Genomic DNA, 25,713 nt, shown 5'->3' on the forward strand with positions numbered 1-25,713 from the left:
AAAAATTTTTTTTTAATTGGCTGACAGCATGTTGGCCAAACAGCACTCACATTGTTAGGGGCCATGTTAGGACTTCCAAGCTTAGTTCGCAGCCATTCCATCATCACGAGTGGTTTTGAACAAAAACAGCTTTATTTAGCTCAACCACAACTCCATGCCCCACAATTATTTCTCAGCCTGATTCTGAAAGGATAGTAGTTAAGGGTACCATTGTCATTGTTATTATTGGTTGAGTGGTGGTGGCTTTTTTGCATTTGGTTTGACTTGGGCCTTGTTTTGTTTTGTTTGGCTGTTTCTAAAAATCATCTCCACTGTTGGTGTATGGAGATTTCCCGGCACTGTTGTTTTTCAAGAGAGGTGCTCCAATTCTAAGGGTAGTTCTCAAGGAGGAGATCCCGGCTATGTTCAGCAGGAGTGCATTACTGTAACAAACAGCTTTTTATGATGATTGCTATGAGGCACACATATATAGATCTATACATTATCCCATTTAAATGGGAAAAATCATATTATATATTGTCACAGCTCCTGTTTGCACGAATGCTGTATTTCTTCAAAGGCCCTAAATGGGCTGTGCTTGGATTTACCTCCCTTTCCCACACCTTGGACCGGGTTCCCTCCAAATGGTGTAAAAGCTGAGGATTTAGACCAGGGGTCAACACACAGTGACCTATAGGCCAAACCCAGCCTACTACTTGTTTTTATACAGCCTACAAAATAAGAATGATTTTTACATTTATAAATGGTTAGGGGGAAAAATCAAAAGACAAATGATATTTCATGACACATCAGCATTATATGAAATTCCAATTTCGGTAACCAGAACTAGACTTTCATTGGCATACAACCATGCCCACGTGTTTATATATTGTCTGTGTCTACTTTCACACGACAACACCAGAACTGAGTGACTGCAATAGAGACCAGATGGCCCACAAAGTCCAAACTATTTTCTGTCTAGTCCTTTACAGAAAAAGTTTGCCATCCCCGCATGTAGACCATGGTCCACCGGAGCAGAGGGGCACCAGGGGGCCTTCCTTTGGAAAGCCCAAGCTACTAAATCAGGATTGTTCTAGCATTGGTTAACCCTGGGTTTTAAGCCCTCCCCAAAAGAGACAGAATCCAGGACAGAGCCACCCTGAGAGTGTGGTTGCAGTCCAGAGGGAGGCTGTGGGGCTGAGCCTGCCCGTCAAGCCTTGCTCCTTTGAAGCCAGCACCCAAATCAAGAGTAGTCAGTGTTAGGATAGCTTTTAACCACCCATTAATCCCATATCAAAGCCTAAAACCCCATCTATTTTCTTTAGTTGAAGGAGGAAACTTATACCTGATGGGTCCTGCAGTTTGTAGTGGGCCCTAATGGAGATCAGAGGCCTGATACAGCAGGACAGAGAAAGGGGCAGCCAAGGTCATAAACCCACATTCAGAAACTAGGAGGTGGGTTTCCATGGCCTTCCTCATAGCAGCATATGCACATGGGCACTTGGGATGTCACACCTGACACCATGTGGTTGGTTTCTATATCACGAGCAATTTCCAATGTCAATTAAGGGTGAGAGAAAACTTGAAATTATATCTCTGCTAAGATTGTGTCTGGTTTTGGTCCTGTGAACATACTCATAAACCTAACTTGTGTATCAAGTCGCGATGATATGTTGAGGAAGAAGATGGGAGAGAGCTAGCCCCTTAGCTACATCCTTCAGATCCTTGCTTCATCAACATATTTTGCATGAATGCAAATAAAACATCCAATCTAGATATACATTTGTCATGGTTCTCTAAGGACATAGTCAAGAAACAAGTGGTCAAGACTGGGCATCTGGAGCAATGAGAACAGGGCACTTGTACTGACTACATGAATGGCATTAAACTATTTGGACCTGCTCCCAGATCCTGGAGCAATTAACAAGCCCCTAATCTCTTTCTAGCCAAAGCAGCAGAGGTGAGGGCAGCAGACTTGAGCCTGTACAGCCTGGTGAATTGTCCATGCTTTATCTGCTATATCTCTGCCTTGCCTTCAACATTCACTGCCCCTACACCAGAGATAAAATGGATTTTTCCCTCTGGAACTCAAAGCCACATGCACAACACGAAAAGTGCCGCTCCACTATGGGGAGATAGCAGAATCCCCCTGACCTGCCCATCATTTATTGGTATTGTCCACTAGACCACAGGCTGAGAGATCCTTGAACAGAGAGCCCTTTCTGGGTGAGTTCTAGAACAACTCAGATCATAGGACTTCCAGTGTCAAGGAGTCGTTCATCTCCCCAGCACCCTTGTCCCAGGATCTCGCTATGGCTGGCCCAGGGTTACCTCCACCTTTGGCTGCTGCTGCCTTCAGCCTTTCTGTGCCAGCCCTTAACTGGAGCAACCTGGGGTTCCTTCTTCACTGTTAGGTTCCCAGCCAAATTCTCTTTCCCTGATGCCTCCCTGAGGTATGCTGTGGTGGTGAGCAGTGTGGACCCAGGAGTCAGACGGAGTCACGTCCTGTGCTCACAGCTCAGTAGCTGGGCAACCTTAGGCAAGTCTTTTAACTTCTCCAAGCCTGCGTTTCCTCATCTGTCAGACTGAGATAATAGCACACACCTCACAGGGTTGTGAAGAGGTTTACGAGAAACGCTGTTGGTGAAGCACAGTGCCTGGCGTAGTCAGGTTCCCAGTAAGTGTTCGTTGTCGCTGTTTTTATTGTTACTATTACTTTATCATTAGCCCTTCTCACCCCATGTTCTCACCATTTTATTTCTGGGTTTACTCTTTATCTCCAGTCCCTTCAGGATGCCAAGTTGTCTGTTCACATGTGCCTCTTTCAGCTGCTGCTTCGGGGTGGTATTTGGCCAATTAAAGCCTAGGTTGGCATTACACCAACCTAAGTTATCTTATCACTGAAAACAAAAGAGAGTTAGTTAGCCTTAATATGGCAACAGGGCGTCATCAGCAGTTCAGGATTCCCTGGGCCCCCACCCTTTCTGTATGGTCACTGACGACAAGGGTTGACACTAACAGGGAGTCATCCTCACCCCTACCTGACTAGCTAGGCTATTGTTAAATTCTGCTAATTTCTGGTTGGTGGCAGTCCTGGAAAAAAGTTTGGTAGGCTTTTATTTGGAAAATTGACAAAATGCAAGTAGAAGGTAGAGCAAAAACAACTTCTAAGAAAAAGGAATAATTTACCTGTTGGGGTCTCATGTTCTCCAGGATATGTTTACCTGTGTGGTCACTATCAGAACAGTCTTAAGATCTGATAAAAGACACTTATCTGGGCGGGGGGGGGGGGGCAGTGGGGGGGAAGACATTCCTTTTTTTTCTTTACATTCCTCAAACTCCCCTCCCCATCCCCCTCACCCCCAAAAGAAATCCTTGGCCAAACCTAGTTGACATTCAAGCTTAATTTACATTCATTTTATCTGCAGACTAAAGGTCATGTTGTATGAAACAAGCTGAAGCTTTTAGGTTGAGATTCTGCTACAAAGGGAGCATTTTTCAGCTCATCAGTCGCTTTTATGTAGCTCTTCGGGTTTTAACAGCTCTATATTTTAAATAGATATAATTTACTTCTAGTTTAACTAAAGTTCAACACAATTTTCTTTACCGAAAGGTAGAGTTGAAACAATAAGGGCAACTAATGATCACTTAAAATGCAATTTGTGGAGTTTGTTCTAAATGCAATAGAGTAACCCCTTCATCTGCCACTCATAAAAAGCTTCTTGTGCTCACCCACGTGCTGGGAACTTTGGAGACCCTGCCTGGGCTGTATGTAAAAACTGCAAAGTACTTGGGAATATGTTGTAGATAACTGTGCCTACTCTAATATCATGAGCTGGCAACTGCAAAATCATTCCCATTTTTCAGTAGCTTAGTAGGTGAGGGGTGGAGTATGGAATCCTTTCTCTTGAAGGAGAAAATGTCCTCTCCCTATAGGCCACACTTGAGGACTATGGAATCAATCTCTCTAAGCAGGAAGACTTTTAGAGGGAAATCCTTAACAGTGTGTTTTATGATGAGTATTAAGGGTAATCAAGAAGAGAGAAAATCAGTTCACACTAAAGTGATGAAGGAAGGTTTCATAGAGGAGACAAAATTTGAAATGGGCAATGTAAGATTGGTGAGATTTTGTGCAGCCCAATGTAAGGTTAGGCAGACAAGCAGGGCAAATCATCCCAAGCATAGGTAATAACTTGAGCCAAAGTCTAGGGGCTGGAATGAAAATTGTATACAGTTGGAAGAGCAAGAAGCTAAGCAGACGTCCCTGCTCTGGGGAGTTTGATCAGGGGAGGGGGGATAGAACTAAGGTTAGCTATGTGAGAGAGAGCCTTGAATTTCCACTTTTGGGAAGCGAATCTGATGGGCAGTTGGGAGTATTGCAGACACTTTACCAGGGGGTGTCATGAGGAAAAGGGTTTTATAAGACTGATCTGGTGGTGTGATTCAAGAGCGACTGGATAGGAGACAGACCAGAGGCAAGAAGAAAGTTGAGAAGTATTGCAGTAGTCTAGACAAGGAATGATTCATGTCTTGCTAAGGTGGATAAGATATATATCCTTGAAATATCAAGATAGAAAGATTAATTGAATTTGGTAACTAACTGGATATAAGAAAGAGAAATGGTCCATCTGGTCCAGACCCATCTAAAACTGAGAAGGATGGTGGTAGCATCGTGGACAGAATTGAGGAAACACGGAAGGGGGGTAGTTTAGAAGTGAGGATGCTAAATTTGTTTTGAGATTGAATATGAGCTGAAAAGACAGAAAAAAAGGGGAATGGGGAGGAAAACTGAGGAATGGAAGAATATTCAGGTAGAAGAGAACATCCTGCTTCTAAGAACTCTGTCTTCTTTATGCGAGAGGTCTCTACAAGTCTAAAAAGTAAAAGGCAGACCCGGGTGCCTTTATAATGAGCACTGGACTCATACTATGTGTTCACTCTTGGCTCCCCTATTAGCTGTGTGATCTTTGATAGATCACACAATCTCTGTATCTCAGTTCTGTCATCCTTAAGAAGGCAATGATAGAGGTATCAACCTTATGTGTTATCATAAGCATTCAATTCAATAATCCATCAAAAGTCCTTAGCATGGTTCCTAAAACTCAGTATGTGTTAGCTTATTGTTACTGATAGTTTAGTATTTCTCAAATGTTTCTTTTCTGTGCTTCAAGAAATTTTAAAACCCTGTAATAAAAACAATGGAGGTTGAATCAACAGAGTTTGCAAGAGAAAAGGTAGATTCCAGAACTCTAAAATTTGGAATCTTGGGGGACTGAGAAAACATAGAGACTTCTAGAAAGAATGTTGTTTCCCAGATGGTTGTTTTCTGGTTAATGGGTCTGAAGGGGAAAATATATATTTTGAGTTTCGGATTTAGGGAAATTAATTATACTAACCATAACTTGCAAATATTTTTATTTATATCCAATGTCTTACCTTTATGTCCAATTATGTCTTACCTTTATAAGCACAGGGCAATTTATGTGATTCTTTCATTGATCAAATCTTTCTGAATCCCATAAGAATGGCATGTTTGTCAGACCAGTGGTCCCATCTAGCCAGTGTTCCCATGCTAACAGTATCGACAATTATTTTGTGAGTATCTCACCAAAGGCCTCCTCCAAATGTTTTCTGGAGTAACTGCTCATAGCTATTCCCTGTGCTGAGAGTGGAGGGGGCTGAGTAGGGGGAGTAGGTTGACAAAACATCCTCATAAATGTTTTTGTTATGTAGAAAAAATGCCACAGGGCATAGGTTAGGGGTAATTGTTTCATTCTTTGTCCACGTCCCCAACATCCAGTGTGAATGCGAGTTATTTAACTATCGTTTATGTACACTTTTCTGACTATAAGGGGACGATAAGAATGCTTAGATAAAAATAAAAAATTATCTGAAGATGCTTGTCGAAGGGAAAAATGCGAGCACAAAATATTGTTATTAACAGTTAGTGAAAGATCGTTCCAGCAGCTCTTCTGCTTCAGAAAATTCCATTAGAGACCTGGGGGAGACAAGTGATTCTCAACCCACTTCAAAACACTCATCTCTTTCTCCTCTAACTCCTTCTGTGTTTATTTGTCCGTATCATACAACGCAAACCTTGTTTCTGTACAGTTTTGGTCTCTAATTTATCTAATTTACAGCTCACTGTTCTTAACGGGGTCTCTGGTGAGGTATTTGATGAATAGCTCTTTGCAGATAAATTCATCTACAACTCAACAAGTGCAAATATGAACTAAGCCCAGTTTCTGAGTCCAGTTTCTGCCATGCTAAGAATTTTGAAAGTGGGTTCTGGAACATTTTTTAAATTCCTTCCTTGGAATTCATGCTACTCATCAAATTGGAGATGGTGTCAGGTATAGGTAAGACTGACTTAGAGGCCTGCTCTACCTATTAGAGATTCATTCATTCATTCGGCATGTAGTTACTGAGCATCTACTGTGTCATAGGCATGAGAAACAGTATGAACAAAACATACAAATCCCCATCCTCTTGACTTTATCTTTTCGGGGGAAAGGCAAACAAAAACCAAAGTAAATTACCTACAATATTAGAAAGTGATGACGGAGAACAATAAAGCAGGGATGAGGTTTAGGGAGGGGGAGGGAGAAGATGCAATTATGTCATATGAGTTGGGAAGACATCACTGAGAAGATGACATTTGAGAAGAAAGTTGAAGGAAGAGGAAAGGAACCATGTGGCTATCTGGGAAAAGGCTGTTCAGGCACTGGGAACAGCAAGTGCAAAGGCCCTGAGATGGGACGGTGCCTGGTGAGCTCAAAGAACAAGGAGACTAGAGCAGACTGTGTGGGAGGGAGTTGCAGGAAAGGAGGTCAGAAAGATAATCGCAGGGAGGAACAACAAGGGAACCAGTTCATATTGGACCTTGCATGCTGTTATAAGGATATTGGCCTTTATGGGGAGTCTCTGATCTGCCTTTTCAAAGAATTATTATGCTGCGACTAGACTGTGTGTGGGCAGGATGGGCAGTGGAAGCAGCGAGGTCATTAATACAGCTATCGCAATAATGCAGGTGAAAGAAGATAATGGCTTAGAGCAGGGTTGTAGCAGTAGAGATGATAAGATGTGAACAGTGTCTAGATATGCCTGATGGTTGAGCTGGTGGAATTTGCTGACGGCTTTGCTATAAGGTGGTGGGGGAAGGGAGTTAAATGACTTCAAGGTTGCTGGCCAAGCAATAGAAAGATAGAATTACCATTAGCTGAGAGGGCAGAACTGCAGGTGGAATGGTATTGAGGGGAATATCAGGTGTTCAGTTTGGGTCTTGTTAACTTCGAGATTTCTACTAGATGTTCTAAGTGAAGATGCAGAAGAGGCAGCTGCATACCAGAAACTAGGAGGGGGTCTTAGTTGGAAGTGTACCAGGAAAAAGTGCAGAAGCTATACATGAAAATATTCATTACCTGGACACAGGAAGGCTCTAACCAAGAATCTGGACATTCTTTATTAAAGCTAAACTTAAAAAAAAAAAAAGCTTTTATAAACAACCTAATTAAATAAACTAACTGTATTGTGAGCCTTTTGTGCCAGAGATTTTGTCTTACCTTTATAAGCACAGGGCCCAGCTTATCAAGCGTAGTTTGACAAATAAATAGGTACTTCTAAACCAGTCAGAACTATCTTGGAAAGGAGTTTAAAAGAAACCTTTTACCAATCAAGCAAAATGTAAGCCAGTATAACAAATGCTGGGTGCCTGTTTCGGGCAGCGTGGGTACACTCTGGCTAATGAGGAAGAATAGAGAAGCCCCCAAGGAATATATTGGCTAGTGGAGGGAGGTGGGGGGAGAGAGACAAATCCTCAAATACAGCACAAAGAAAAGGATAATAGGATCCTAAGAGAAGTAAGACGACACTCCAGTGGGTGATCAGGAAAGATTTCAAGGAGTTGGCATTTGAGCCAAGCCTGGAAGGATGGGCAGGACTTCAGAAAACAAGGACAAGGAGGAGGGAAAAAGCACTTGAACAGCAGGTGATTCATTGTATCTAGAGCATGATGCAGGTAGACATAAACATGTCTGCAAAATCTTTGCCTTCATTTTTGAAAATTATATGGAATATAGAATTGAAAATGTTTTCTTTTCAGAAATACCCATAATATGATTTTCCCTTTATCACATGTTTCAAGATGTTTTATTATGATGTACCTTAATGTCGTTTCTTCGTGTTTCTTGTGCCTGGGTTTTGCTGAGCTTGTTGGAAGTACAGATTTATAATTTTCATTAAATTTTGGAACTTTTTTTGTCATTATTTCTTCAAATATTTTTCTGCCCTCCCTGTCAGCCAGAGACTCTAATTTTACATTTATTGGGCTGTTTGAAGTTGTCCCAAAGCTCACCAATAACCTGTTTACTTTTTTAATCTTTTTTTCTCCATGTGATTCATTTTGTCTCGTTTCTATTGCTATGCTTGTAAGTTCACTAATATTTCATCTTCAATGTCTAATCTGTTCTTAGTCCCATTCATTTCAGATATTGTAATTTTTATTTCTAGAAATTCAAATTGTGTGTTTTTAAATATTTTTTGTTTCTATTTAACATGTTTAATCTTGACTCTATCTTTTCAAACATTTAGAATAGAGTTAGAATAACTGTTTTATCGTTTTTGTCTACTAATTCCTTCACTTAGGTCATTTCTGGGTGGATTTCAATTGATTTTTTTCCACAATATAGGTTGTGTTTTCCTGCTTCTTTGCAGGCCTGGTAACGTTCTATTGGTTGCTAGATATTGTGACTTTTATCTTATTGGGTGCTATTGCTCAATTAGGCACCCTTTAATTACCAAGGGAAAAAAACACACAGTCTTAAGTAAATTCCACATGGCTGACCATCCTAGAGATGACACGTTCCAACCTCACACCAAAAACTCCTACTGTCTCTTTAGCACTCAAGGAAGAAATCAACGGACACACAAAAAGAACAGAAGAAAAATCCAGTTTGAATCCAGGATGCTCAGGAAAGGAATGTAGCCATTTCCCTCTCTTGCTGAGGAATGAAGAATTTATTCATTAATAGCTTACTCTGTGGAAGTCTATGGACTGTGTGTTAGAGTTATAAAAATAAACAAGATGTATACTTCCCTGGCCCTCAAATGCTTACAGTTAGTGGGGAACAAATGAGTAACCAGGCAGTGACATAAGTGCTCTGATGGGAGAAGTGCAGGATGCTGTGGGACCATGTAGGAAAAGCTCCAACCCAGGACAGGAGGAAAGACCTTTTGGGAAAGTGACATCTAAGCTAAAACAAGGATGATACACAATGTGAGGGAATGACTAGTTTTGCAACTTTCTTCTGATTGCAGTGTGTCCACTATAGTAAGTTGTAAAATACAGAAAGGTATAAAAACTAATTTTAATATTGTTCTGCAAATAAGTTAATGTAGGATCGTAACTTATGGAGAAGTTATCCAGTGATCCTTTTTTGCTTTGTTTTTTTTTAAATTTATGAAGAATCAAGAAAAGCACAAAAAGATTTCCACCTCTTTAGTCTCAAGGTCTGAGCTTGCGGGGAGTTTGAGAGAGAGAGGGAGGGAGAGAGAGAGAGGGGGGGGGGGAAGAAGGGAGGGAGGGAGGGGGAGAGAGAGAAAGAAAGAGAAAGAGAAGAGAGCAAGCGCGAGGGTGCATGCATGCAGAACCAAGAAGGTGCTGTAACAGGCTCTTGTTTTGATGATATTGTATGGGTAGAACTTCTTGAAGTGTGAGTGGGGATCTATCTGCATCAAAAAGACCTGGGAGCATCTGCTTAAAATGCTGATATCTGGGTACCACTTTGGATCTCCTGAGTCAGAATTGATGGAGATTCAGCCTGGGAATCTGTAAATTGCCCCTAGGTGATTCTAATGCACCCTAAACTGGAGAATCACCAGCCTGGAATTAAGGCAGACTGAGCAAGAGAAGGGATGAGAGGCTTGGTAGTTTGAGTTTTAAAAGAGAACCCGACTGCAGGACAGGTTGGTTCCCTAACACCAGGGAGAGAGAGGGCTGCAGGTGTTTGGTTATGGTGAGGGTGAATATTTTTTCATATGTTTATTGGTAATTTGAAATTTTTTCATCATATGAGATATGTTCATTCATGTTTTAGCTTATTTTTTAAAAATATTTTTCTTACTAATTTACAAATACCCTTTTATAGGAAAGTCATTAGTTTTTTGTGTATTACACATGTTGCCATATTTTTTCCTTAATGATTATAACATTTATTGAGAATTTTCAACTTGCCTGTTGCTATGCTAAGAGCTTTAGGTATGTATGTCAAAAATGTCCTTATCCTGATAACAACCCTAGGAAGCAGTCACCATTATTATCATTATTTTTATTCCCATTTTACAGACAGGTCACTGAGGCTTAGAGAGGCAAAGCATTCTGTTCAAGGTCAAGTATACAAGATGTATACTTCCCTGGCCCTCAAATGCTGACAGTTAGTGGGGAACAAATGAGTAACCAGGCAGTGACATAAGTGCTCTCATGGGAGAAGTGCAGGATGCTGTGGGAGCCGGAGAGTGAAAGAACTGAAACTCAGATCATATGGAAGAGCATGTCTGACTCCAAAAGCCATGTTCTTTACGCCGCACCTTGGCTGAATATGCCTTTTAATTTTGTTTATAGGTCTTTTTCATGTTTATACCTGAAAATTTTAATTTTCATGTCATCAAATCTATAAAGCCTTTCCTCTATGGGGTCTCTTTTTTTTCTTATCCTGCTTAGAATGTGCTTTCCTACCACAAACTCTCGAGATCCAATAGTCTCCTATATTTTTTCATAGTTACACATAATTTTGTTTGAAAGCTATTCGATTACATATTTATGTGTTTAAAATATACAAAGATTAAAAGAGCCTTTCCCCTTTAAGAAACAATTGGCCAGAATAAGTTGTGAATTTGCTGGACTCAAAAATAGGCAATTCATGACAAAACAACTTCTTTAAAAAAAAACAGAAAGTACAGGCAAGGGGTTGAGATTAGTAACTTAATATTTAGCTGCAATTTTTTTTTTCTTTTTTATGACTGGGGGAGAACCGCCTCAAAATGACACAAAAGTGCAAGTAGATATAACACCACATCGTCTCTGTGTTTGTCTCTTTCCAACCTGGAGGAAGAAAGACCCTAGCGCACGAGACAGTGGGAGACCACAGCCTGAGCTGCCTCTGAGGGAGGCCGGTGTTTTTGGTTCCTGAGCTGGGTCAGCCAGTTGCTGTCAGTAGGAGACCTTGCTGCCAGTGACTCTCAACTAAGCAGGCAACAGGAGGAAATAAATGCAAAAGGACTGGCGATTCCCTCAAGGCACCCGCTTGAACTGCAGACGGGACCAGGCTGAGAACCTGGTTTTGTTGGCTCCTGAGGGACACCCAGTAGGAGAAGGGGAAAGGTTTAGGAAGGGGGTTGTGATGACCAATGGTGGCTTATATTTAGCAGGTTAGGGTGCTTCTCCATTTGTATCTGGTTATTTCTATAAATTGTACTCTCTATTACATTTTGAATTCAGTTGATAAACTGAGCTAGTAAATAGACTGTAGTTAAATACCTTTATTAAAATAGTATGAGTTGATTTTTCAAAACACAGAATCAGCTGATTTACATTCAAAATATGAAACAGTATGTTTATATAACACCAGTTTGAACATGCAAAATTGTTTTTATAAGAACTCCTTCATTTACTTCTAACAGTTGCTCCCTGGGGTAAGTGTTGTGCTGGGTCCTACTTTGTCAAAGAGCTGGGAAGCTTGTGCAGGGTCCTGTGCAGTCAGCTAGAAACAACAGTCATCTGCCCCTTCTGTATGACCTGAGGTCAGAGCCTAAAGAAGGCCTGAAGCATACCTGGGGAGGACATGCTCCTCCATGGACACCCCTTGTGCATTTTCAGATGTATTCAGTGTTAATAAATATCACATCGAGCTGTTCTCCAAAGCCCTGATCCCAGCTGTAAGTAATTTTGCTGGAGACATTGGGTTTGCTGGAACCACCCCTTGCAACTGGAATTGACAAGGAGTCTTGAGCCCAGACAAGCTGCATCAGCTTCTGTGACTTCCCAGCCTTTGCGTGCTAGCAGTCTGGCCAAAGTTTGTGGGGGGACTCCAATCCAACAGTCGTTAGTTGTTTGTTAAGCATTTCGTTAGAGAATCCAGGTTCAGAGCTCATGCATTCACCTTATTCAAGAGAGAGTGAAAGGTTTATGTTATTATCCAACAGAACAGCAGTGCATCAGCCATTTCTAGTTTTGTAGAGGTATTGACATGAGGCCGGAGGAAGACAGCCATGTCTCAGGGACTCTAGTTGGAGAACCCTGGCATCTCCAATCTCCCCTTTCTAAGGATTAGTGGAGTGTCTACCAAAGTAAAGTTATCTCAGGTAAATGGGCACAAAGAGAAACAGGTAAGTGCACACTAGATATTCAGTTCCCATAAATAATGTCACTGCCAGTTAGAAAGGAATGTCATTGATTGAGCTCATTACCCACCTAGTTGAGCAAGTAATCAATAATGAAGTATTCATTAAGCTATATACTCGATGCCATTCTAATAGTGAGAAAGGGAATGGCTCAATAAATGAGGCAAACAGATGAAGGAAGAACTATCCCCACTGATAAAACCCTATCTAGTTAGAAACCAGAATAACACACAAAAAATCGTGCCAACCACCAGCCACATGGTGATGCTGCTGGGCTTGGGAGGGGGCAGTCAGTGGGATTCAGGGTCTTTGGGGAAGGCTGGGCAGGATTCAGCTGGGTACTGAGGACCCAAAGCAGGATGAACCAACACTGACATTTGGCCACCAGGTCATTGATATGGGATGGCCAGGCCTCGTTCACTTGAGCTGACAAATGCCTAGACCTTTGGCTGATCTTCCCATAAGGCTGCAAGAAGGAGGTCAAGCCCCTAAATTTCGCCCCCATACAAGGCAAACTGCACCTTCCTGTTGGGATTTGCAGATTGTTGTCACCATGTCTTAGACAGGAGTGAGCTGACCCCAGCTTCAGACCCTCTGAGGGACTCCTCTAACTCCAGAAATCTAACCTTCAAAGTACAGACAGTTGGGCCACCACATGATAGTCCTATCTCTGCAATCCAAGGAATCTCAGTTGATGGCAGACTGATTATCAGCTCCCTGGAGCTGTTTCTACAGGAGCTTTTGCATGCACATAATAATGGAAATTTGCATAATTAAGGAGAGTCCTGAAGAGTATTCCACTGTCTCTGAAAAATGGAATTTAAATTACAAGATAGGTCAGATCTGAAAGGGGACTTAGAATTTAAACAGCTTTCCAGCTATCAGACCTGAGCCTGTGCTTGGAGAACTTCAGAGAGAAGCCTTGGCAGGGCACATTATTTTAGCAGTGTGCAGACCAGAGCAAGCTGGTGACATCTGGCAGGTTTGCTAGCTTGCTTCTTCCTGAATCAGTCCTGAGAGTCAAAGGTGAGAGGAAGGAAGTTCAGGAGGGCAGCCAGCCAGCCACCTGGGTTTTGTGTTCAGAAGAGCAGTGACAGCATTTAGCTCTGTTCATTCTGATGAGAAAGAAGCACTCTTGATAAAACCTTTCACTTTTGCACAGAAAATATTTCTCGAAACAGATTCATTTTCAACTAGTAAAAATCTAGTATTCTGTTCATATTTGAGATATACTAAAGCAAAAATTTTCGTTTCAAGTTGAATTCAGACCATCCCTTTTGCAAAGAAAGGCTAGGCAGTACGGAAAAGGAGATGTGGTCTGAGAAAGTGATACTCAGCCCTGGAAGCTGTGGGTGAGCCTGGGCCAGCTGCTTTTCTTGCTTTCTGTGTACCTCAGCGTTCTCATCCCTCTTCCCCTGACTCTAGGTTTCTGGGTGTTCCTCTCCACCCCTCCCCCACTCCCTGGTGGAAGCAGACTGCGAAATCATCTGTTTAATCCAACATAAGTAACTAAAGCTAGCCCCACCCCAGTTCGCCCAGGGTAGCTCCATTTTTATTTGTTTTATACTCTGGGGTTTGGTGATTGATGTGAAAAAAAGAAAAGTTATTCGACTAATGAACAATTGGAAAATCACTGGACTAGACAACTGGTCTAGTTTATTCTAAGTTTGTTTATCTAGAAGCAACAGTTCTGACCAAGTTATTTCAAGGCATGGCATGATATTTGGGTTCCCAGGGAAAGCTGGGTCATTAGACCTATCTTTTAGGTTCACATAATGCTTGCATGCTCTCTTCTCTCTCTCTGAATTACTAAAAACACAGCAGAGTAAAAATCACCTATCATTGCAACATATCTTTTAAAATTGTATAAACTAAGTAAAAGTCCCCTTTTTTCCCCTAGTCTCAGTCTCCAGGAGAGAAAAAAAAATCTCAGTTAATGGTTTGTTTCGCGACCCTCCCAACTTTTCTCTGTGCTTGTCCAGACAAATCTAGATATTCTTTTTATTTTAACCCAAAACTTGTATCATGCTATATGACCTGGACTGTACCCACTTTGATCACTCAACAGAATACTAAGGCCTTCCTTCCAGATTAGTATATGTAGATAAACCTCATTTCTTTTTCATCAGTTTAACAAGTGTCTTATTGATGCACATTTAGGTTGTTTGCATGTGTTTGCCATGATAAACAAGGTTGCCATGAGCATTGTTGTCCAGATATCCTTAAATACTCTTCCTAGAAGTGAGATTCCTAATCCATAGCATTTTCTTTGTAATAGATACTGCCAAATTCTGTTTCATGTATTTCCAGTTGAATTTAAAGTCAGCTTATGTTGCCTGATGCCTGCTTAGCAAGAAAGTCATTGTTTTTCTCCTGGGGATCCTTCCTTGTCCATGAATGGCCTATGAATTCCACGGGTTCCATTAACCCAATGAGACCAGTTCCGTGTCCAGAGAGAAAACTGAAAGGGTCTGGTCAGGCCACTAGCAGGACTCATTTTAGCTATTTCTTTCTACCATTACTGCCTTATGTTGTCAATGTTGACAAGTCCCCATGCAATGTGACGTGTGCTCACCCATTGCTGCATTGATCTTTTCACTGGGGAGATGACCCTGATACCCCACAGTTTCTTCTGGAGAGACGATTCTATCTCCTCGGTGACATGTTGACCAAGGATGCACTAAGCCTGAGCTCTTGGGGGTACCACTCTTTACACTGTACTCAGGGTGACAGCTGTTTTTCCCATAAAATATGTCCTCCAAGCTAGTATGGCGAAGTTGGGAGGACTTCCCACCAGTGTTTTGGATTTATCCTGTGCCTAACCCACCCTCTTCCGAACACTACCAGATTTTCACATCATAAACCCAGGTTAGCAATTTATTGTCGCCTACTCTGAAGGCATGCTCTCCCTGGGAGCCCACTAATGTGCTTTCTGACTTGAGCCCTATCTCCCCAGTGGAAAAGTTCTAGTCCTGGAATCAGGCCCTGTTCTCTGCACAGGGGATACAGACAAAGACGAGAATGAGCTCTCCTGCTCTCAGAATGTTTCCATTCTTTGAGGAGCAGGGGTAGGTAATAAATAAATGTATACATAGACAAGACCATATTGGATAATGATAAGTGTCACAAAGACAAAAACCCAGGGGAGGTGATAGGGGAGTAGTTGCTGGGGTACTTGCAGTTGGGGAGTCAGGGAAAGCCTTCCTGGTGAGGTGACATTTGAGCTGAGGCCTCTCAGTGAAGAGGTGGGCACAAATTACTAGGCACCGCAAAGCCCCTTCCATGATGATGGCCAATGTGACTGTTGTAGAGAACTGGGGGGTGGAGGAGAGGGGGGAGGGGGGAGGGCTCAAGGCAGGGCCACCTTATAAGTAGATCATGCTAGACACCTCCATGATGATGAGCTATAAGGCCTCTTCTAGCTTCACTATTCTCAAATCCTAAATCAAGATTTAGGGAAGCCCTTTATGTCAAATGTGATTCCTTGTGTCAATCTAGATTTTGTGACTTTCAATTTTGGCTTTTCTTAATTTTATCCAAATTTTTAATCATTATTATAAGAAAAAAAAAAGTTTCTGACTTTTTTGTGGCCATGTCTTTTCATACCTTATGTTTCACCTTGATGCAATCTTACACAGCCCAAGCTTGTTAAAAAAAAATTTTCCAAGTAACACAATTTACTGGTAAATCTCTAAATTGACATTTAGCGTATAAGTGAAGCCAAAAGGTCAGGAAATGAAAACTTCTCCTTCATCATTTTTTTTTTTAACAGATCCTGAGCCTACCCCAGGCCAATGATAAATATAAAAAAGAAAGGCTAATTTTTCCTATTGATACTTCTGTTTTTTCAAACAGCTCCTGCTGTGATCCCCTAGGCAACAAATGAAGCATTGTGAATTCTTTAATCATCCTCTCAATGGACAATTATATGTTTTCCAAACCATCAATTTTGTTAGTAGTACAGTTGATTACATTCATTTATGAAAATGACTAAGAACAGTAGATTGAAATTTTTTTCTATCAGGTTCTGTTAAGGTAATTATCAGAGCCATGATAAAAGGTATAGTAGACTTGGAATTAGGAAACCTGAAGTTGAGCCCAGCTATTCTCTGAGCAGGCAGTGTGACCGCCAGTAAATGATGCCACCTCTCTAAGCCCCTTTATTCTTAGCTGTATAAAAAGGAGACTAATAACTCCCAAATTACTTCAGCCAGAGAGTTGTGGAAGCCAGGAAGGGAAGAGTGTGTTGTGGGGAGGAGCACCTGGGTCGGTCCAGATCTTAAGGTGGGGGTGATAGGTGCATGTTCATTTGATTATTCATCTTTAAATAATTCACGTACGTTTTTATATACTTGTGATATATAGGATATATTTCACAATAAATTTCTAAAGCAGTCAATAAATACTTGTTGACAGACTTGAAAAAAGTAAATACGGTAGTTTTCCTCTGGACCTCCTGGAACACAGAATAAATCTACACAGAAGACAAAACAATTTTTCCCCTCAAATCAAAACATGTTCTTCTAAAAAAGAGTTTAATTGAAAGAACCATCAGTGAAACGAATAAAACAAAAGGGCATGTTATGCTCACTATAGCTTCCTCCCACCTGGCTTCCCATTCCTCCTCACTTGAAATTTTTTAGATTTCTCTCCAGAAATAGTCTAGAAAGACAAAGACAAAGGGAGAATCTTGAAAGCAGCAAGAGAAAAGCATTTGTGTGTGTCCCACTTTTGTATGTAAATGAACTGTATTATGCATGCTGCTCTCGACTTTGCATTTTTCACATATCTTGGAGATCTTTCAATATCAGCTTTATGGATTAAAATTTTTTCATAGTATTTCTTGGTATGGCTACACTTTATTTAACCAGGCTTAATAATAAATAATTATTATTTATTAAACATTAATAAATAGGTAGGTTGCTTCCGTTTCCGCTCTCACCCACATTTCTGTAACAACCACCTTTAGGCTTACATCTTCTCACACATATGAGTGCATCTGTAGAAGACACCTCAAAGTATAATTGAGGAATCAAAAGATAGATCCATTTAAATTTTAGTAGATTGCCAAAATACCCTCCAAAGAGAAAATATCCCTTCATACTTCCATCAACAGGAAACAAAGAGTGCTGCTTTCCCAACGTGCCTGTGATACATGCTCTTTATTCTTTTTATTTACCTATTTATCAAACCTAAGAGGTAAAAATAGTATTTTATCATTTGGATTTATTTAAGTCAAAGGGAAGGTGAGGCAGTCTTTTCTTTCTCCGAACTTCTGGTTGAGGTCCATTGCCCAGTTTCCTTTTTTTGTTTGTTTTTGTTTCTTTCTTTACTTATTGCTTCATAACAGCTCTGTATTTATGATCCCTTTATTTTTTTTAGGTTTTTTTGTTTCTCCTTTGTTACTGCTTGTAGTGTTTTAACCTCTTGTATAAATTTTTAATTATTAGATAGTCAAATACATCACTTTATATATAAAATGGGAGTTGTTTCCTTCTTCTTAGAAAGTCTTTCTTACTAATGCCATTATAAATATTTTCCCAGGTTTTCCTCTAGTACCTTTACTAATTTGTTTTTCACTTTAAAATTTTAAAATTCAACATCGTTTAATTAACTTATTTAGTGTAAGGAGTGAAGCAGGGATTCAGCTTTTTGATTTCTCCCCAGATGTCTATCCAGTCGTATTGTTACCAGAGAGTAGGGATCCTCACCCAGAGCGTTGTCAGGTTCTTAATGTCTCGAACAAAGAATTGAGCAAGACACAAAATACAGTAGAAAAGAGAGGTTTTATTAGAAAGGAAAGTTCACTTCCAGATGTGGAAGTGAGCCTCGAGCAAGAGAAGCGTGGCTCAAAAGGCCTGGTAACAAAGACTTTAGGGTTTCTATCCCTTTTTGCTCTGGATGGTTACTTTTCTTAGAGGAGTGGGCTCCCTTGATTGACAACTAAAATTGGTAAAAGTCAATGATTCATCATTTTGCATTCTGCCCATGTTTGTTCCCAGAATTCAGTCTGTTATAATGATATTAATGAAATTCCAGGCATATGCATCATATAATGATAGTATAATGAGACTCAGGTAAGTTGAAGGTCATTGGGGTTTTCTTTGTGCAGGTGTGAGTGACTGGCTTAAACTGGTACCTAAATCTCTGCCTACTGGTTTCTTTCTGTGAGTTTAAAAATGCCTTCTGGCTTGCTTAATTGTGGGTGGATTAGGGCGGTCCCCTTCTAAGATAAAATGACCTCAGTGTCTTTGCAGGCAGACCCCAAACCCCCTAACTTTCCTTCCTACCTCTTTTCTAAGAGCTATGAACCCACTTATTAGTATGGATGTTGAGGGACGGGAGGTCTCTTCTTCCATATCTGCTTCCTGTTGAAAATGGCCATAGTCCCTGCCTACTGGGGTTTCATGGAGCTCTTTCCCTTTCCTCCTCAGTTAGGGTGAGATCTTGGGTTTCCTGCTAAAGTGCCACCTCAGTCCCTATACAAGGAAAAGAAAATACAAACTCATTATTTAAATCAGTCATCTATTAATTTCTATTATTGATTTGCCTATTAAGTGAATAAAGGGAAACAGTCTTGGTTAATATGTTTCTTAAAGAGTAAAAAGAAAGACCTTTGGCTAAAAGTTCCCTGCCCCACTCCTCAGACTCTAAGGGCCCTGCCTGGCTTAGCCATGGACCCATGACCCTTATCAATAGCCAGAGGATGTGAATCCCCAGAGCAATTATGAAGATTTGAGGGAAGGGAGCCTTTTTCCAAAGAAATGAGGGAAGAAAACTTAACTAGGTTTACAGAAAAGATTAACTCTGCAAGAGATGTCCCATTTCATTTCCTGCTAAAAGGTTAAGAATTTACAAGTGATGTCCCGTCTCAGTATTAATTCCATTGCTTAGCTAATACATTTTCTCCCCCACAGTTTTGAAATGCCATATTATTTAGGTCTAAAAAGTGCTGTATCTAGAAATTGAAAATTCTTGGATGGTAAATTGATAAATTAACCAAGTCCTTCCTAGCACATTCCAGGAACCATCAAAACAATAGCATAGAGTGTGCTTAGCAGGTACGGGGCCCTGTTCTAAGTGTGTTGCATGGATTTGCTCATTTAATCCATATGGCCATGCTGTAAGGTAGGCGTTATGAGCTTTATTCACAGACACCGAAGCACAGAGAGGTTAAGGCACGTTGCTCATGAGTGGTAGAGTCGTGATTTGAACACAGGCAGCTTGACTTTAGAATCCATGCTTCTATCCAGCACTCTGCTGCTTCCACAAAACGGACAGCACTTTTTTGTGTGTTCCCTACATTCCAGGCACTGTTCTAAGAACTTCACACATAATAATTCCACAACGATCTTAAGAAGTAAGCTCTACTACTCTCTCCATTTTACAGATGAGCAAACTGAAGCGGATTATAATTGGAAAATAAAAAAGGAAGGGGGAGTGGTATGAGATGAGTCTAGGAAAAGAGGGCTTATGCTCTATCTTTAGAGCAGCAAGGAATCACAACGGTGTTTGAATCAGGGCTAACCCAGTCAGGTTTGGGTTTTGCGAAGCTCATAAGGAGCAGCATGGAGAACGGGAAGGAGGAAGGGGCTGCACAGCGGGAGCAGGGGAAGCAGATGTCAGACTAATACTGCGCTGCAGTGGCCCCAGCACCACATGTGGCCATCCAGCGGTGAGCGGGCAGTGCCCACATGGCATGAGGGTCACTACCCTTTGGGGCCAGGGACAGAGCTTAAGCAAGGTGCTTATATTATTTACATTTTCAGAAAAAAACTAAAGTGTCAAGATCGAAGTCGCCCCTGCTCACTCAGCTAGTAAGTGCTTGCTCCTGACCACTAAGCCTGCCGACCCTCTTTACTCAGGCTCACAGACTGAGCCCTTCATGCTGGCGGAGCGGTGGGGCAGCTCATTACAGACTTAAAAATTGAATTGGGCAATTCCTTTGCCATGCTCATTTCCGAATTTTCCGAATTTCGTAAAAATCAAGGAGATTCTATCGACAATGTTGACAAATGAGCTTCTGATACCAAATATCTTTAGATCTTTGAAAGGTTTATTTTCTTTTTTTAGGAGTGCTCTTCTTCAGATTTCTGCATATTCTTCTGAAGTTACTTCATGAATTTTGTAATCGCTTTCTTCTTGTCTGAATGAAGGGCAAGTTCAGGGCCCACTGCCTACTGTGCCTCTAGTAACTACCCTGTCTCCCTGCAGATCCGAGTGATGGTGGACCTGTGCAACAGCACCAAGGGAATCTGCCTGACAGGTAGGCTAGCCGGGCTGCCGACAAAGAGCTGCCCACAAGGCCACCGTGTGTGCTAGCCCAAGGGCTGGGGCAGGATGCCCACCTAGTAACACTTTAGGTTATAAAAATGCATGCTGATTCACTTTTACCAGATGTTTTTAATGGGCTAAAAATCAATTGTAATATTTTTATGAATAATAAAAATATTTTCAGTATTGCCATAGAAATAGAGCCATGGAAAATAACTAGGTATTGAGTAATTAGAAATGTGTGGTACTTTAAACTGGTGACATAGATGTATACCCTATTCCCATTAGTTATTAAAAGGAAGAAAAAGAAAGAAAGGAAAAAGACCTTGTTAAGTGGTAGGGCTCCCTTACCAGAGAATTGTGTTCTTTTAACAGAAGTAATTATTTCCCTGCGTCATACATATATGATACATTTAGCATGAATGGGAAGCTCTAGAAGCAAACTGCTAAGTAGTCAAGAAAACACTTTTTAATGAAGAGTGTTCTATATAGTGCCTACTATGTACTAGGTGGGACTGGCAGTTGGTTATACATTGTCAATGAATCACAGACAAATAGGAGGGAATCGACCTCAATACACAACAAGCCTTGGGACAAGAAATGACTGATGTATGGGGCAGGGGACGAGGGCAGTGGTTTTGATATGATTGCCTACATCTGAGACTGACACAGTCCTTCATCTTGTCTGTGGGGAGGGGCACTTGCCTCCTGCCTTGCGAAGCTGGGGTCAAGGAAAAACATAGACCTCAGAGTAGTCACCCAGTTCGTGTGTGGGCCCCCTACCCTAGAGGGGGAAGCTGTAGAGCCTGATTTCACACACTGCATTTCCTACCTCTTTGAAGGGGGTATAGCATTCTAAGGAACACAGGGAGAAATTCTTTTTGCATTAAAAGTCCATTATGGAGTAAATGCACAGCTCTCATGGACTTTAAAAGATAACCAAAGACTTCATAGTCTTCTGAAGCGTTGTTGGGCCACCTTAGTCTGTGGCCCTGGGCTCGAGGGGGTCCCATTCACACTTCACGTGCACCTAGGGCTGCACTGGTAGCGGTTGAAAACCCTGCACAATGTGTATGGAGTAGTAAGAAACCTCACCCTTTTCGGCAGTGTTCTCTCCCGTACCTCATGGTACCTGTGTGCAGTAGGTGTTTAATGGGAGTTTGTCAAATGACTAAACCTGGGGCTGATACAAGTGATTAAATGAGGGGGTGGTGGGCTAGTAAGAAAGATGCAAGACTCTGTCAGACCCCAAGTCCAAGTCTGCATCTCACTTACTTGGTTTGGCCTCAGAGAGAAAAATTGTAATTCTGTGGCCTCTCGAGAAATGCTAATTCAATTACTCAAGTCACATTTCAGCCCTTACAGAAAATTAAATATCTTTGGAACAGCCTGGTCCATTATTCTGAAACTCTTGTGGCTTAAGCACCTTTCTTCCATCTCTGGAAGTGCCTTTTCAGAGATCCCACGTGTGACAGTAATGAGTGCTAGAGAAATGCTCAGATGGATGGAATTACAGGCACAAAAGCCCTGTTGAGAGGCACAGGAAAAGCCTCTTCCTTTTTTATTTTTATAGTAAAAGGAGAGCCAGCCTGTTCAGTGAAAGCAGGATGGAGCTATTGAGACCACTTAGGGAAGATTGACAGGGATGGGGATGGGGGTTGAATCCGTACTCGAAATGGGTTGAGGAGTTTATTCTTTGACACCTCAAAATGCTTTTCAAAAGCCAGTACCTTCTCCTTTCATGCCAGATTGAAACTGGGCCTCCTTTTACAGAGAAAGCTCTTCCATTAGAACTTCAGTGTGAAAAAATACAAGTTACAAAGTGAGGTGGTGCCTTGGGATAGGTCAAGTTGTCTGGATTGGGGATGGGGAGGTGATAAGACCCAGGACTGGGTTGGCAACTTCAGGGGGAGGGGAGAGAGCCTTAATCCAGAGCCCCAAGAAGATGCTTGCAGGAAGGGTTAGCGGGGTAAACCCTGGGCTTGGGGCCTGAGAACAAGTTCTAGCTTTATAGTAGATTTGGCTCCATCTGTACTCAAGAATGATTGATTGATTGATTGATTTCTTTGGACTGTCAACTGTCCACATCACTTTCTTACCAGTGTATGTGTGTGCACCATCTGGCGATAATGTCCTGTGACCACAGGCTATGCTGACCCTAGAAAATACACCATTTTCAGCAAATCATTTTTACCCAAAGTAGGGCTATATGAATTGAAAGCATACCTTCAAATGCCTATTTTTCCAAGAGTCTTCATGTCTGTAAAATAGCTTCTCTCCATTAATATCTTAGGTTCCCAGCCAAGATGCCTTCTTTGTCTCCCACTCAATCAGACATGCTGCTCTGCTAATTCTTCTGGAATATCTCTTGAATTTCTAACTTTCTCCACAACTCTACAGTTACCAAGTATATTCATCTATAACCATGTCCCTAATTTTTAATACAAAGACCCTCTGAGTATTTTCTCCCCACCCCCTCTTGTCCACCTTTCTCTTTCTCTCTCTCATCTAATTCCCTAGTTCTCTTCAACTTCCATTTACAGAGATCTCAAATGCACACTAATTTCACCGTGTCACCTCCCCTACTCAAGAATCTGCTGTAGCTCCCTGCTGACTCATAAATACCGTCTCTACCTCTCTATTCCTGCTTGACATTCAAGTGCTGCTGCCCCACCAAGAACCTAGCCTTATTTCTGCACATGCCAGCTTGGTCAGTCTTCTCTTCTTGCCCTGAATCTTGCAAGTTCCGACCTCTGTACCTTTGCTCCTGCTGGTCCCCCACACGGGGTGTCCATCCCTCACGCCTGCAGCCATTGCAGGCCCATTGTTTCTTCATGGCCCCAGCTCAAGGTACATCACCTCTGGAGGACCTCTCAGACTGCTGTGTGCCCAAAGTGCCCCAGTACCCCTCTGGGGGGTTGCTTCTCTGTAGCTTCCTCACATCTCATTGTAATTTCAAAGTGTCTTCTCTAGGTAGGTTATAAACACAACAGACTCGGGGGCCAAGATTTCTACTTCTTGGTAGGTTATGGTGCACATAGTAAGTGCTGAGTAAATAATGGTTTTCTGAAAGATCATAAGTTTGGATTTAAGGAAAGACCTTTCTACTACAATATTGGTAATATTATATGTGGAGAAACAAAAGGACCTCATCTGCTTATGTTACAACCTCATTAGTTTGTGTGCTCAAATAGAATAATTGATAATAAGACTCTCCTACTTGTGAAAGCAAAATCTTTTTGTTAAATTATTTGTAAGTGATTCATCTGAACCCCTTAGACTTTCTGAGTAATTATAGGAAGGTGTTTGTTACCTGATCTGGGTCCTCAGTTTTTCTCAGGCTGTCTCATGCAAAAAAAACAGACACCCGGTGAACCAGCTTCTGTTCTCAGTTCCCACTCAGCCGCCTAGAGGAGACAAGCTGGCTGGATGAGAGCACTTGGGACTGCTCTCCTGATAGTCAGACCTCAGCCCTGCAAGGACAGCACTACCATTTGCTGACACCCATGCTACGGCTATACTAGTGCTCACCTGCATTGTCACCCAACCTCATTGAATTAAGTTGATTGAGAGATGACTGATTTCTGAATCTATGATGAAGCCAACTCAGGAATTATTCATAAACAGAAGTGATTTTGGTTGGCAAGTGAGTCTGTGTGAATTGCTTTTAGGAATCTTTTGGGCAAATATACTGGGTCTTAAATAAAAGGCATGGTACCTGGTGCCAGTAGGTAATTAATACATTTTAAGAGGCGGAAGTGCTCTTTGTAAGGGGGCATGGAGATGGCTTTACTTTCTTCCACCCATTGTTTATCATCTAAATTTTTTTTTTCTATTGTAGGACCACCTGGCCCACCAGGTAAGAGCCCATGGATTTTTCTAGTTCATAGGGAGGGATATGGATGACTGGCTGCCCACAATCACTCAGAAGCAACTGAGCTGGGTAAGGGGGAAGAATCTAAAGGCAACCCTAATTATGACTGTGTCTACCCTCCTCTCTACCCCAATCATGACAAGCTCTCCTGTCCCCTCCCCCTTGAGAAGCTGCCGTACCATTCCCACCTGTCGCTGCTTCAGGTGGGGGAAGCAAAGATAAAGAAGAAAGGGAAGAAGCAAGGAAGGATCTGGAAAAGGCGTGACACCTGCCCAGTTTCACTAGCTGCAGGAAATCACCTTAATTTTAATGAAGACATATTTTTTTTGTCTTTTTAAGGGGTTTGTTTGTTTGTTTGTTTGTTTGTTTTTAATGCATACAGCATCTGGTCTTTCTAGGTAGTCTCCCATGCAAGTACTAATCAGCCCCAACCCTGCTTAGCTTCCAAAATCAGATGAGCTCTGAAGAAATTTTTTTAATGTTCCTCTTTCCTTTATTTTGATGCAGGACCTCCAGGAATTGGTGGGTTGCCAGGATACAATGGATCGAATGGACTACCTGGTCCCCAGGGCCCAAAAGGCGAAAAAGGAGCAAATGGAAAAAGAGGAAAAATGGGTATTTTGTCAACTCTTTAATTACTTTCTTTGTCGCTTGCCTCTGTTATTACATTTTGAATGGGCTAACGTGAGTGCAGTGGAGATAAAGTGTCGCATCCTTGCAAGCAAAGCTGGTTTAACTCTTGCCTGGAAGCTGCTGTGTTCTGGCAGGCCAAGGGCATTCTTTTAAGTCCAGCCCCGACAACGGTTTGTTTCCAACTGAAGTGGCAGTCTCCCTGGGAACTAATTTCCACTCTTTTGCTTGCTTGGCTGCAAACTGAAGACAAAAGAGGCAGGGGCAGGAGCTGTGGGGAGGGGTACCCCGCGGACTGTGTGATGGCTGCATGTGCAACACCCCAGGTCCTTTTGATGGTCAATTCCTGCCTTGCCTTTTCGCTGCCTTCTCCTACCCAAAAACTCATTGTATTTGATTTAAAAATGTTGACTAATGTCAGCCCCTGGGTTTTCCTGGCTACAGGAATAGCTGGACTGAGTAGAATGGCAGCATCCAGGCCTCCCTGAGAGTGGCACTCAGATCATAGGGTCCCCGCTGTCAGCGACTCCTGTCCAGGGGTCATAGGACAATTACAAAGA

General features: G+C 41.7%; 1 protein-coding gene across 1 annotated transcript in view; it reads left to right on the plus strand.

Moving 5' to 3' along the window:
- GLDN (gliomedin) overlaps positions 1-25,713 on the plus strand; it is a 52,144-nt gene that overhangs the window by 5,195 nt on the left and 21,236 nt on the right. Inside the window, exons 2-4 of the mRNA XM_016162674.2 lie at positions 20,590-20,641; positions 24,491-24,508; positions 25,031-25,138. Coding sequence (XP_016018160.2) covers positions 20,590-20,641; positions 24,491-24,508; positions 25,031-25,138 — 178 coding nt within the window. The remainder of the gene's footprint in view (positions 1-20,589; positions 20,642-24,490; positions 24,509-25,030; positions 25,139-25,713) is intronic.

The sequence above is a fragment of the Rousettus aegyptiacus genome, unplaced genomic scaffold, assembly GCF_014176215.1.
Source record: "Rousettus aegyptiacus isolate mRouAeg1 unplaced genomic scaffold, mRouAeg1.p scaffold_m13_p_3, whole genome shotgun sequence".
NCBI lineage: Eukaryota > Metazoa > Chordata > Mammalia > Chiroptera > Pteropodidae > Rousettus > Rousettus aegyptiacus.